At 31.2% G+C, this 12501-nt stretch overlaps 1 protein-coding gene across 1 annotated transcript; it reads left to right on the top strand.

Annotated features, from left to right (window-relative positions):
- Positions 1-8595: 8595 nt before the first annotated feature.
- LOC148310064 (translation machinery-associated protein 7 homolog) lies at positions 8596-11727 on the top strand. The gene is made up of 3 exons (XM_088259068.1): positions 8596-8674; positions 10010-10137; positions 11300-11727. The coding sequence occupies exons 2-3, from the start codon at positions 10015-10017 to the stop codon at positions 11369-11371; spliced, it is 195 nt and encodes a 64-aa protein (XP_088115194.1). The 5' UTR covers positions 8596-8674; positions 10010-10014; the 3' UTR covers positions 11372-11727.
- The last annotated feature ends 774 nt before the right edge of the window (positions 11728-12501 follow it).

The following is a 12501-nucleotide window of genomic DNA, read 5'->3' as shown; positions in this document are numbered from 1 at the left end:
TTTACTTATTTTTTTTTAATGACGTCGGATAAAGATGGCCGCCGTTCATCAGCTGCTCGTCATAATTTATGTCAAATTGTCACAAAAGCGATCTGCGACACCGCCTCTTCCCAGTCGTGCTATTAAACAAAGAAGTCCCGACCAATGAGATCGTTTAAAAATCGGAGAAATTAAGGATTGAATTTGTATAAAACAAAGGAAGGGTGGTTAAGTTTTAAAATAGGGGAGGGGGGTTCATTAGGGTGGGGCTATTGGCCTATTGTCCGCGGGATATGGGCCCAATCTGATCTATTGAAAATTGGCCATCTGTCGATAGAGCTTGTCGAAGCGCTCTGTACCACCCGAGAGAAAAATATTTATACCATTTATAATTAAAGCAATAACTTTGATTGATTTTATAATTAAAATATAGCTTACACAACACTTTGAGTTTGTCCAAATACTTGTTCACAAATCTGGACTATCTACAATACAATTATAGGAGTTATTTTTAATATTATTGAATAATATGAAAAATAACTCCTACAATTGGAGATAATCCAGATTTGCGAACAAGTATTTGGACACACTCAAAAGTTAATAAATAAATTATCTGGTCAAATTATTCGGTAAAATAATAAATTAGAAAGGATATTTTCTGGCGATTGACATGTATGTGATTATAATCCAGGATCCGGATCTCATATAAATATAAAAGAGTTACTACTCAAAAAAAAAACTTCTTTATCTCACCAATAGATGTCTCTAGTGAAAATTCTAGTGATTCAAGTACAAAGTTGCAAAATTAGATGCTATATATAGAAACTCCAGGAATTTGAGTAGTGTGGTTGTCAATCATGTGTAGAATTGGTGAATGTCACACGTATGTAAAGTGATCAGCCTATTACGGTTGTAAGCTCCGTAAATGCCCAGACTTCCATATTTTTCTTCATCTTTGTTGAGATGTCAAAAAAAATAAATGAAAAATAACTCCTGTAATTGGAGATAATCCAGATTTGCGAACAAGTATTTGGACACACTCAAAATGTTGTATTTATATTTTAGATTTATTTAAATTTTGATTGGTAACTACCACTATTTATTAAAGTGGTTGAAATTATATAGATACATCGCTCACTCCTTTCAAGAACGTCATATATCAAAAATCGTCAGTTTTCAGTTTTGCATGTTTTCGGAATGCCCAGTAAATGTACTATATCCCAGCAAAAGAGGCATATTTTTAACTAAATATTTACAGGGCAGAACGTGTTGTTTTTGCATTTTGAAGAAAAAGTATTGTTAAGTTATTTTTTTAAATACTTATACTAAATATTTTTCAAATAGAGAAAAAACATTCAGGTTTTATCTCAAAAGATCTATTGCACAGTAAAAAGTTCAATTAGTGGCTTGATATTTATTTTTAATATATTTTATTACATTTTTAAACTTTAAAAACGATCTCCTGAAAAATCAAGTTTTTTTTATATATATGACGTCGTTGAAAGGAGTGGGCGATATATATGTATTATCGGTAGGGTAAATATTCCAGTATCTGAATAAATAAATATATTTTAAAGGTTTATTATTATTTAAGTGTCATTATTCATGTCTTTTTGCAGGACTAATGACTCGTTGAGTTTTTTAATAAACATCTCGAGGTTTATTTTTATTCGGGCCGGTTTCATTCCACGCCAGACAGTGTGGCGGCATTAAGTACTGGATCCTATAAGCGTATAAGCGACATCGGCAAATCCGAGTCGGCATTAAAAATTAAACTACCTACCCCGTTCTACAAATGGATGTGTAGCGACTATCTGTGCTATGTTGGTACCTATTAAGTAGGTCCGGATTAGGCCTAGGAGTGCCCTAGATTTTTCATTTATCAGTTATCATTATTTATCTGAAGGAAATTTAAATTAATTGGAGATTATACAAAATGAAGCGATGAGAATAGTACATAAAGAAAATAGATATAATAATATAGAAAAAATGAGAAAAGAACTCAACCATAACCAACAACCAATCAACCTATAAAAAAGAGACTAATATCATATATAAATGCTTATATTTATGTATATATTTTTTAACGATAAATTACTTAAATATTTTAAGTAAAAAATAGTTTTAAACAAAAAATTTCATGAACATAGTACTAGAAATAGGGAATATTGTTTAATGTATAAGGGTTTGAAAATGTATGATGAAATGCCTAAATGTATAAAAAATGAAAAGAGTCTGAAAGAATTTAAAAATAAATGTTTCGTTTACTGTAAGAAGATGTAAATATATATATATATATATAGGATGTAAATTAAGTGTAAATAATAGTTCGTATTAAGTCTAATATAAGCTAACTAAAGAAACAAATAAAATAAAATAAAAAACTTTAAATTCTATATTATATGTCTCAATAATATTGAAATTCTTCATATTCTTGAATGATCTTTTTGTGTTATTTTGTGGGACATTTTGTAAACTTAATGAAATAAAACTCACGCTTTGTTTTTGATCACTTATTATTTTTATTTCTCGTACTTTTTTCCAATCGTTTTCGATAAGTACTTTGTCATCTTCAAGGATAGAGTACATACCAATCCCCGAAGATGGCAAAGTACCAAAAATAAAAATAGATAAAAAAGATAGTTTGGAGTTTAATTTCACAAAATTTTTTTTTTTACTTATTTACTCACAATTCATAAAAAGGAACAATATATAAATAAATATATATATATGTTTATATATATATATATATATATATATATATATATATATATATATATATATATATATATATATATATATATATAAATAAATATATATATATGTTATATATATATATATATATATATATATATATATATATATATATATATATATATATATATATATATATATATATATATATATATATATATATTTATATATATATATATATAATATATATATATATATATATATATATATATATATATATATATATATATATATATATATATATATATATATAATTATCTTGAAATCACAAATAAAAAAAATACTAACCATTAAATAAGGTGATTACAACCATTCGCGTCAGACACCAGTAAAATAAATAAATATACATGTCTTTTTAATACAATAGCATTGGAAAATCACTTGATTTTTTTACCCTTCTAGGAATCGAACCCGGGACCTCCAGCTCGGCACTCAAACACGCTGACGCCTGCGCTACATAGGGGGACAAAAACTTTAACTTCAGAATGTAATCAATGGCCAGTCTTGGCAATATTTAGGCTTGAGACGAATGCGGCCCTGCCATTGGGGACATTTGAAAAAAGAAATATTTTTAGTGGCTACTTTAGTACCTACCGTGAGATCGATACCAAATTAGAAATCACGTTACCATCACAGCTTTTCATCGTGGAGTCAGAATTTGCAAATCGATTTTTTTTTCTTTATTGTATACTCTTTTGCATTTCACAATATATTATATTAATATGTACATATTTGTGTATGTAAACAGTACAAGAAAATACATAATTTTTTTTTTGATATCTTATCAAATATGAAGAAGAATATGGAAGTCTGGGCATTTACGGGGCTGACGACCGTCATAGGCTGGTTTTAGTGATCACTTTACACACGTGTAATATCCACCAATTCTACCTATTATTGACAACCACACTACTCAAATTCTGGGAAGTTCTATATATGTATACATATAGTGATCACTTAAACCAGCCTATGACGGTCGTCAGCCCCGTAAATACCCAGACTTCCATATTCTTCTTCACCTTTGATGAGATGTCATGAAAAGAAAAAAACTTAGTAGAGTTTATGATAGCGACATCGATAAGTTTTGTATCCGACATTGCAGTGTCAATCCAGAATCTAGTTGGGATGTTATCAATAAATAATAGTCGGAAACGGAAGTTCCGACTCGAACCGACCAGCGACTGCAACTCCTCCTGACGGGACGTCAAACGGGAACACAGGAGTTTCGGGACTCTGAGAAAACTTTGTGTGCAGCTTGTGGGATAACCAACAGTCCCCGCCCTTTGGGATGATAGTAATAAAAATCACAAAAATTATTTTATGTTTTTGACAGAAGAAAGAATGAATGAAATGAAAAGAATACGGAACTCAGGGTATTTACAGCGATTACTTGTCATAGGCTGGTTAAATGTCACTTAATCAGTTTACACGCGTGTACCATTCATTCACCATTTATTAAAAATGAGATAGAAAGCATTTAAAACGCTAAGTGACAGCAAAGTCAAGAAACACGCTATTCGCCATGATCAATCTTTACTTTTACATCAAATGTAAATAAATGAACTGGTCAAAGTATAAGCTAAAATGATTAAAATGAAAATGATATTTTCTGGCGTTTCTCATGTGTGTGATATAATCCAGGATTTGGAAAAGCTTCTTTTCATCTCACTAATAGATGTCCCTAGTGAAGTGCTAGGTGATTCAAGAACAATGTTTCAAAAAATTGGTTCATATACATAGAACTACCAAGAATTTGAGGAGTATGGTTGTCAATAATGGGTAAAATTGGTGAATGTTACACGTGTGTAAAGTGATCACTTAAACCAGCCTATGACGGTCGTCAGCCCCGTAAATGCCCAGATTTCCATATTCTTCTTCATCTTTTGTGAGATGTTAAAAAATAATGTTTAAATTTTGTTTTATCGCTTTTTTAATTTCCAAAATTTCTAAATTATGCAATGAGTTTACATTTTTATTAGAATGTAGTTTTACAATGCCATTTTCAAAATTAAAATAATGATTGTTATTTAATATATGTTCAGCAAATTCAGAAAAATTATTATTATGTAGGCATCTCATGTGTTCTTTTATTCTTATATTAAGGTTACGCGTTGTTTTTTTTTTGTTTCATTTTTATTACTCATTCTCTGTAAAAAATTCAATCGTGAAATAATTATTTAATAAAAAATCCAACATACAAAAAAATATGTTCACCCTGTAAAGACAAATCCAGTATGCACTTAGCATCAGTATTTAGCATATTGTATGTATGTGTATATATATGCTTCCCGTGGTGTAACTTTCGGTACCCAATTAAATAATTCAGCCCTATTCTCGGAATGTATTGCAAGAATAATCAATCCAAAAGGTGACTTACGACTATTTATACCATACATCACAGTTGTTACATCGATAAAATTAAGTGCCGTAGAACGGCGCTACTTGAACTTTGATGTGTTACTTGAGCCCAGTACAAAAAAATATATTTAGATCTGTATTTGGTCTACAATAATGAACGTATCAACATGATTCATTGTTTCCCTGACATGTGACACTTATTGTCACGATACGTTCATTATTGTAGATCAAATACAATTTTTTTTGTACTGGGCTCAAGTAAGTTACATGAGCCAGTACAAAAATGAGATTTAAATCTGTATTTGGTCTACAATAATGAACGTATGGTGACAATAAGTGTCACATGTCAGGAAAACAATGAATCATGTCGATACGTTAATTATTGTAGTCCAAATACAGATCTAAATAATAAAAAAAATGTACTGGGCTCAAGTAACACATCAAAATTCAAGTAACCCCGTTCTACGGTAATTTATACATTTTCTTCTTCTTCTGTTCGTATCATGTCAGGTCTCCCTGATGTCGACTATCACTTGAGAGTAATTGTCCTTGTCTCGGGCAGCTCTAAACAGTCCTGATCCCCGTACAACATTGTACATTCCGGAGCCAGGAGATCTGTCTTCTGCCTACCCCTCGGCGATCATTATATCGCTCACTCCTTTCAAGAACGTCATAAATCAAAAATCGTCAATTTTCAGTTGTGCATGTTTTCGGAATGCCCAGAAAATGTACTATATCCCAGCAAAAGAGAGATATTTTTACCTTAATATTTACCCGCTACAGGGCAGAAGATGTTATTTTTTTAAATATAGTAAATATTTTTCAAATGGAGAAAAAACCTTCAGATTTTACCTAAAAAGATCTGTTGTACAGTAAAAAGTTCAATAAGTGGCTTGATATTTATTTTTAATACATTTTATTATATTTTAAAAACATTCTTGAAACGATCTCTTGAAAAATCTTGTTTTTTTTTTATATATGACGTTGTTGAACGGAGTGAGCGATATCTACACATGGACATAACATTTAGGATCCAACTTCCTAACGTGTTTCACAATCAGTGATCTAGTTTATTTTCATAACTTCCCTTGCACATTTTTTTTTCGTATTTTTAATATTTGACCTATTCGCTATTTTTATAGCGGACGAATGAATAATTTATGATGTTTTTTGTGAAAATCTGCATTGTCAGTTTTCATCAGAAAATTTTAAAAGCATTTTTTAAAATAACTATTCGTATACTGCCGTTGCAAAAACCACGAGCAAATGTCAAATATGGAAACCGATATCGTAGTCATACCGGAGAAAGTGACCAAGTGCATTTTTTTTTACATAATCATTGACTATTTGATATCTTATATATAAAACCCTTATCCACACCCCAATGGTGCATAGGGCACTGCTTCATATAAACGCAGTGTTATCTTGATCGTTTACAAATGAAGGAAAGGTGATCAGCCCTTCGCCTCAGGTACCAGTCCACGGTAATATTGAATAAATATTACAGTGAAAAAATCACTTATATTTATTTGACCCCCCCCCCTGGGAATCGAACCCGGGACCTCCAGAACGGTAGCCGAGCGTGCTGACCATTACACTACGGAGGCGGACAAGTTTGATATCTTACTAGCTTAATATTGCCCTGAAAAAATCCCAAATCGATTTTAATGACTTGGAAGTATAATATTTTGACTTGTTAAAAATGACTAACTGCATTGATGTTTATTTTGTTGCCAAGCAGAAGTGATTTAAATGGCTCTCCTGAACATTTTATGTTTTGTTAGTTGGTCACTTTCTCCTGTACGACTTCGATATTTTAAAAGTACCGTCTGAATAATTTAATACTCTGCTAATATTTTTTTATTTATATGATGATGAACTTTAACGACCCTTAACGAACTGAATAAATAATAATAAAAGCTATTAAAAGAATGGTTTAAAAAATAATGATTTAAAAAAAATTATAGTTTCGTATGTCTCCTTGCATATAAAATAATTCAGAAAAAAAACCCAACTCCCCATCCAAGTATCCACCCTTCTTTCTGAACCTTATTATAGAATTACGGTCATAAATTCTAAAATGATCAATCAAAATGCATATTTAAAGTATGAATTTTTTATTAATTGTTGTTATTATTATTATCATTTTGTTTGTAAATATAAAGGATATGACACTGGCAGAAACATCCTCTCACTGGATGACTGCCAAATAATTCATTTAAAAATATCGTCTGAAGATTTCTCTGATTAAAAAAATATACTATTTTCAGTCATAGATGCCGCCGACGAAAAGACATACTAATAAAAACATAAAAAATCTTTTAAATTAAAGTATAAATACAACTGTTGAGAATTTTGCAGCGAGTGTTTTTGTCTAGAATTTTCATTCATGAATTACAAGAAATTATAGTAACATTAAACATAAAGAGTAAATCCACTCACGAGTAGCCATAGGCTATGAAACTTAAAAAGTTGAAGCCTGAGTAAGGTCATGATAAGCGGTGTTGCATAAGCTGTAGCTAGATTTCAGAGTCACTTGAACGTTAGGTAGTTAAAAAAATGGAATTTTGGAATTTTTAAAATTTGAGTATGTGGACTTGCATTCTTCACATGTATGAGGAGATGGACGAATGTGGAAGAAGCGACGGTTGTTTGCAAAGACTGAGTGGTGTGGCTATTCTCTCTGCATAGTTAGTTAGTTAGTTAGTCGTTATTCATGGATAGAATGATGAATGTTACACGGTGCATAAAGGCCTAGTAGGTACTCGTTGAACAACTACTTAATTTTCATTAAATGCAGGTAATATTCTACGTAATAGTTTATATATATTTTTTTAAACCCATTTTTGAATTGAAAAAATTAGTTTTTCTTCGAAATAAATATATGTTTTTGAAAAGAAAAGAGTTATTGAAAGGTAATGAGTTATAAAAATATATTTTTAATACATATTCTAAAAAAAACAACAAATAATCCAATATTTAGTTGAAGTATTCTAGATTTTGAAAATAATTATTTGATGTCCGGTGAATGCATGAATTTTTCAAAAGAAGTTAAAATTCACATAAATTAGTGATTTATTTATTGTTAATCATTTCATCAATTTATTTCTTAATAAACGAATAAGTAAACGCTGTTTAAATTCTAAACGGTACCCTATGCACCATTGTATGCGGCTAGGGGTATTTTTTTGTATCATCTACCAACAAACAAACAAAAAGATTCCATATGCAATGTACTTACGTATATTTTAAAACCAATAAAAGACGCACCACCTGCGTGGACTCGCGAAAAATAGTAAAATAAATTACAAATATATACGTGTATGTATTTTTTTTACAAATTTATTATAAGATTTTTCAATTAATGCTGGGTAGGAACCAAAAACAAGGTAGGCTCCTATATTTTTATGTTAATCCGTTGGTAGCATGTAAGATAAGTGCTGCCAGTCGGTCAAATAAATAATGTTTTATATTTGTTGCTCAAGTTTTCTACAATTAAAACCTAACTTCACTTCACACACGAGAATAGAATCCGCGTGAAATTCGCTTCTTTGATTTGTGATATTTTAGTAACATTTAACAGGTAACTTGCAAATTTACTTATTAATAATTAGAAAACTAAATGTTTTATCATTTTACAACTGTATTATTCTTTCTGAACTCTGATAAACTTATTCGCCGGGTTGATGAATGTGACAGTTGTAAAAATCATGCCACCAGTTTTGTTTTTAATGTTTTCTAGATAGGCTTATGTTATCGCCCCACGGTATTATTGTATATATTTGTATGCAAATTATCTCGTTGCAGTAATTAATAGCATTAAGATGTAATCAGCTGGTATTTTTTGTTTTGTTTTTGATGTTCAATACATTTCATAACCTCACTTTTTTGACAAACGTAGATATTCGTGATACACAATGTTAAAAGATTTTTTGTCATTTGTTGATTGATTTAGTTTCATACTCTTATCGGTGCAGTACACACATGAATAATCAGTTTTTTTAAATTAAAATATCTTTTAAAAAATCGTTATTTAGTTCTTAAAAATCATTTTCATATTTTTCATCCATTGCTATATTATCGTCATGAAATTGGGTCGAACCTGTCATTAACTATATAAACATAACCTCATTAATATGCAAATTCTACCGTGAACGCCCTTCTATATTATAATCGACTTTTTAAACAAATAAATAATTTTTAATAAGAGATATTTTTCTTTTGGTCAAATTATAAACATAAAAAATTTAAAACCATGTTTTCAGATGGGTCTCAATTATGTGAATTTAATACAGGATTCAGACCTCGCATGCAAATAAAAAGAGTCCTTGCTTAATAAAACTTGATTTAATCCAACATAGTCGGCTGTTGTGAACTCGTATGTACTGTGTCACAAGATTGATCAATATATCTAGGCGTTCCAAAAATTTGAGTAGTGTGGTCGTCAGTCATGGGTAGAATTGGTAAATGTTGCATGTGTGTAAAGTGATTACTTAACCAAATCTATGACGGTCGTAAGTCCTGTAAATACCCAAACTTCTGTATTCTTCTTCATCCTTTTTGAGATGTCAAAAATGTAATAAAAAAAAAAAAGTTTTCTTTTATTCTTATTTTTAAAAGGAATATCTCGCAAAGCCTCTACTTTTTGAGGATAGGGAAGGCAAATCTGAAAAACACATCATAAACACCCAGACCAACTGTAAATAAATCTTTCTTGAATTTACTTTGCAATTGGCAGGAATCGAACCCGCGACGCCAGTTTTGCAGTCGAGCATCTACCTAACTATACCACGGTGCCTGTCATACTAAACTTTTTGAAACAGTATTATTTTTACATGATAGCGCAGTTTTTTTTATAGATGTTCGAATGGTGGTAAAGTATTCCCCATTAACTTGCTTGATTTCCTCTGTGTTTCAGTAACAATGTCTGGCCGAGAGGGAGGCAAGAAGAAGCCACTGAAGGCCCCCAAGAAGGGAGACAAGGACATGGATGATGACGATGTGGCGCACAAGCAAAAACTCAAGGAACAGGAGAAAGCTCTTCAGGTACTCGCATACTTGCATACTTCAGCCTTCTTGTGTCCAGTATTGAACAAAGGCCTCCCTCTTGGGCTTCCGCAGTTCTCTGTTGGACGCGACTCTCTTCCAGTGCAGGCCCGCCACTTTCGTAATGCCATCGGACCATCTTGTCTGCGGCCTACCCACACTTCTAGGCCTCCAATCAATCATCTTTTTTGTCCAGATATGCCTAAGGATAGATATCCTCAGGCATACGTGCCACATGGTCTGCCCTCCTACTCTAAAACTTAATTAATATCTAACACATTCACAGCGTTCAATATGTCACAAAATCATGAGATGCTGACAAGATAGCAATTTTAAAAATGCTAAAACTACATTATCACATTGTTGTTGGGTGGTTTTGTTCATCAACCCCGACCCTAATTATACTCGGACAGCCTGCTGCCCGACCCTCAGTATACTAATCACAAGTAACCGCAAACCTAATGACGATCTGTACAATATTTTTTGGCGTCTTGCGCTCTACCTAAAGTAAGCAAATAGAACGCTTGTAAGCGTCTCCCGCTCTCTACCAACAAACAATGGGTTAATTTGATGGATAGTGCTTATTTCAGCCATTTTTTCTTCATTTCTCCCTTCAAACATGTCGCTCAGTCGTTTCAACAACGGCATATATCAAAAATCGTCAATTATTAGTTGTGCGTGTTTTTGGAATGCCCAGAAAATGTACTATATCCCAGCAAAAGCGGCATAATTTTAACTTGATATTTACCCGCTACAGGGCAGAAAGTGTTGTTTTTGGATTTTGAAGAAAAGGTATTGTTTAATTATTTTTTTAAATTTACTAAATATTTTTCAAACGGAGAAAAAACATTTAGGTTTTCCCTAAAAAGATCCGTTGCACAGTAAAAAGTTCAATAAGTGATCTTGATATTTATTTTTAATACATTTTATTACATTTTGAAACTTTAAAAACGATCTCCTGAAACATCAAGTTTTTTGATATATGACGTTGTTGAAAGGAGTGAGCGATGTATCATACACTGCTTTGGTGCATATTTGCAGGTCTGAGAGGTCGCATTTTTACTGTATTCAGTCTACGTTCATCATTCTTTTGCCAGGTCAATGCCTCACTTCCATAAATAAGGGATAATTATTTAATAGCTTTTTTTTGTTATCTTTCCAGGATGCTAAGGCGAAGGCTGCACAAAAGGGTCCCCTTGTCACGGGAGGAATAAAAAAGTCTGGAAAAAAGTGACATCAAACATTAAACAACAAACAATTCTCTCTTACCTATAATATATTTCATCGCGATAAATACTTTTTTGACACGGCAATCGTGTGTACATAAAATATAATATAACTTACAAATACAGGTTTAATTTTCTTATGTACAAAATATAATATTCCAATCGAATGCATTTTTAAAAATGACTGGCATTTCTTACATTATTTTGTGTTTGACAATTTTGTCTGATTGTCATATTTACTGCCAACCACAAGACTGCGTCGTAGGATTTTTGAACCATTTTAATGATATATTAGACACGGAGCAAGTATATAGGATGTGTCATTTGTAACGTTGATATTCTTTCAATAAATTTGTAAACCAAACCTTTGTTTTTATTCCTTTCCGCTTATCATTTTCAATGTTTTTCTTCCTTTTCAATAATTGAAATTATAGGATATTTTGTATATTAAAAGCATTGTTAACTTTATGGTATGTTAATATCTCTCCTCATCATTCATCGTTCACTTTGTGCTATACCACTTTAAAAAACCCTACTTCGTGACTACCAGTTTCGGAATAATAATTCCATCATCACGTCAAATGTAGAATAAAATGAAATTGTTACAGTCTGACATTTCTAAATTTTTTTTTTGTATAAATGTCTTTCAGAACTTACCACTTTCAAGTGGTATTACATAAAGTGAATGATGAATGATAAGGAGAGTGTTATATATTTTTTAATATATAATGGCGTTGCATGTAAAATATATTGCTTTTTTAAGTTATTAGAGTGTTATATTACCATACCACAAAGTTAACAATGCTTTTAATATACAAAATACATATATTATTATTTTGTCTTCAGTCGCTCTTGTACCAAAAGTAAGCAAATAGAGCGCTTACAAACATCTCCCACTCTCTACCAGCAGTATGGAAAAGACGCTTTTAAGCGTTACCCGCAAACAATGTGTTAATAAATAAAACCATTTCTTTTCACATTTTTTTTATTATTTTCTTGTAAGTATCTAAGTAGATAAAAATCTTTTTTACACTATGTATTAATTACCATACGTTAAGTAGATTCCTACTAAGTGTAACGTGGCAATGTGACCAACATATAAACAAAAAAAAAACTATATCAGACATTTGATTCATTC

The sequence above is a fragment of the Brachycentrus maculatus genome, unplaced genomic scaffold (genome assembly GCF_059751285.1).
Source record: "Brachycentrus maculatus isolate JH-2025_06_01 unplaced genomic scaffold, ASM5975128v1 h1tg000109l, whole genome shotgun sequence".
Classification (NCBI taxonomy): Eukaryota; Metazoa; Arthropoda; class Insecta; order Trichoptera; family Brachycentridae; genus Brachycentrus; species Brachycentrus maculatus.
The sequence above is the reverse complement of the archived record's forward strand: the minus strand, read 5'-3'. Positions and strand labels throughout refer to the sequence as shown.

What these genes read in the sequence shown, in the direction of transcription:
- LOC148310064 (XM_088259068.1), top strand. Translation starts at nt 10,015, where the DNA reads ATGTCTGGCCGAGAGGGAGGCAAGAAGAAGCCACTGAAGGCCCCCAAG. An exon ending in AACAGGAGAAAGCTCTTCAG is followed by an intron (nt 10,138 to 11,299) that starts GTACTCGCATAC and finishes TTATCTTTCCAG; the next exon opens with GATGCTAAGGCGAAGGCTGC.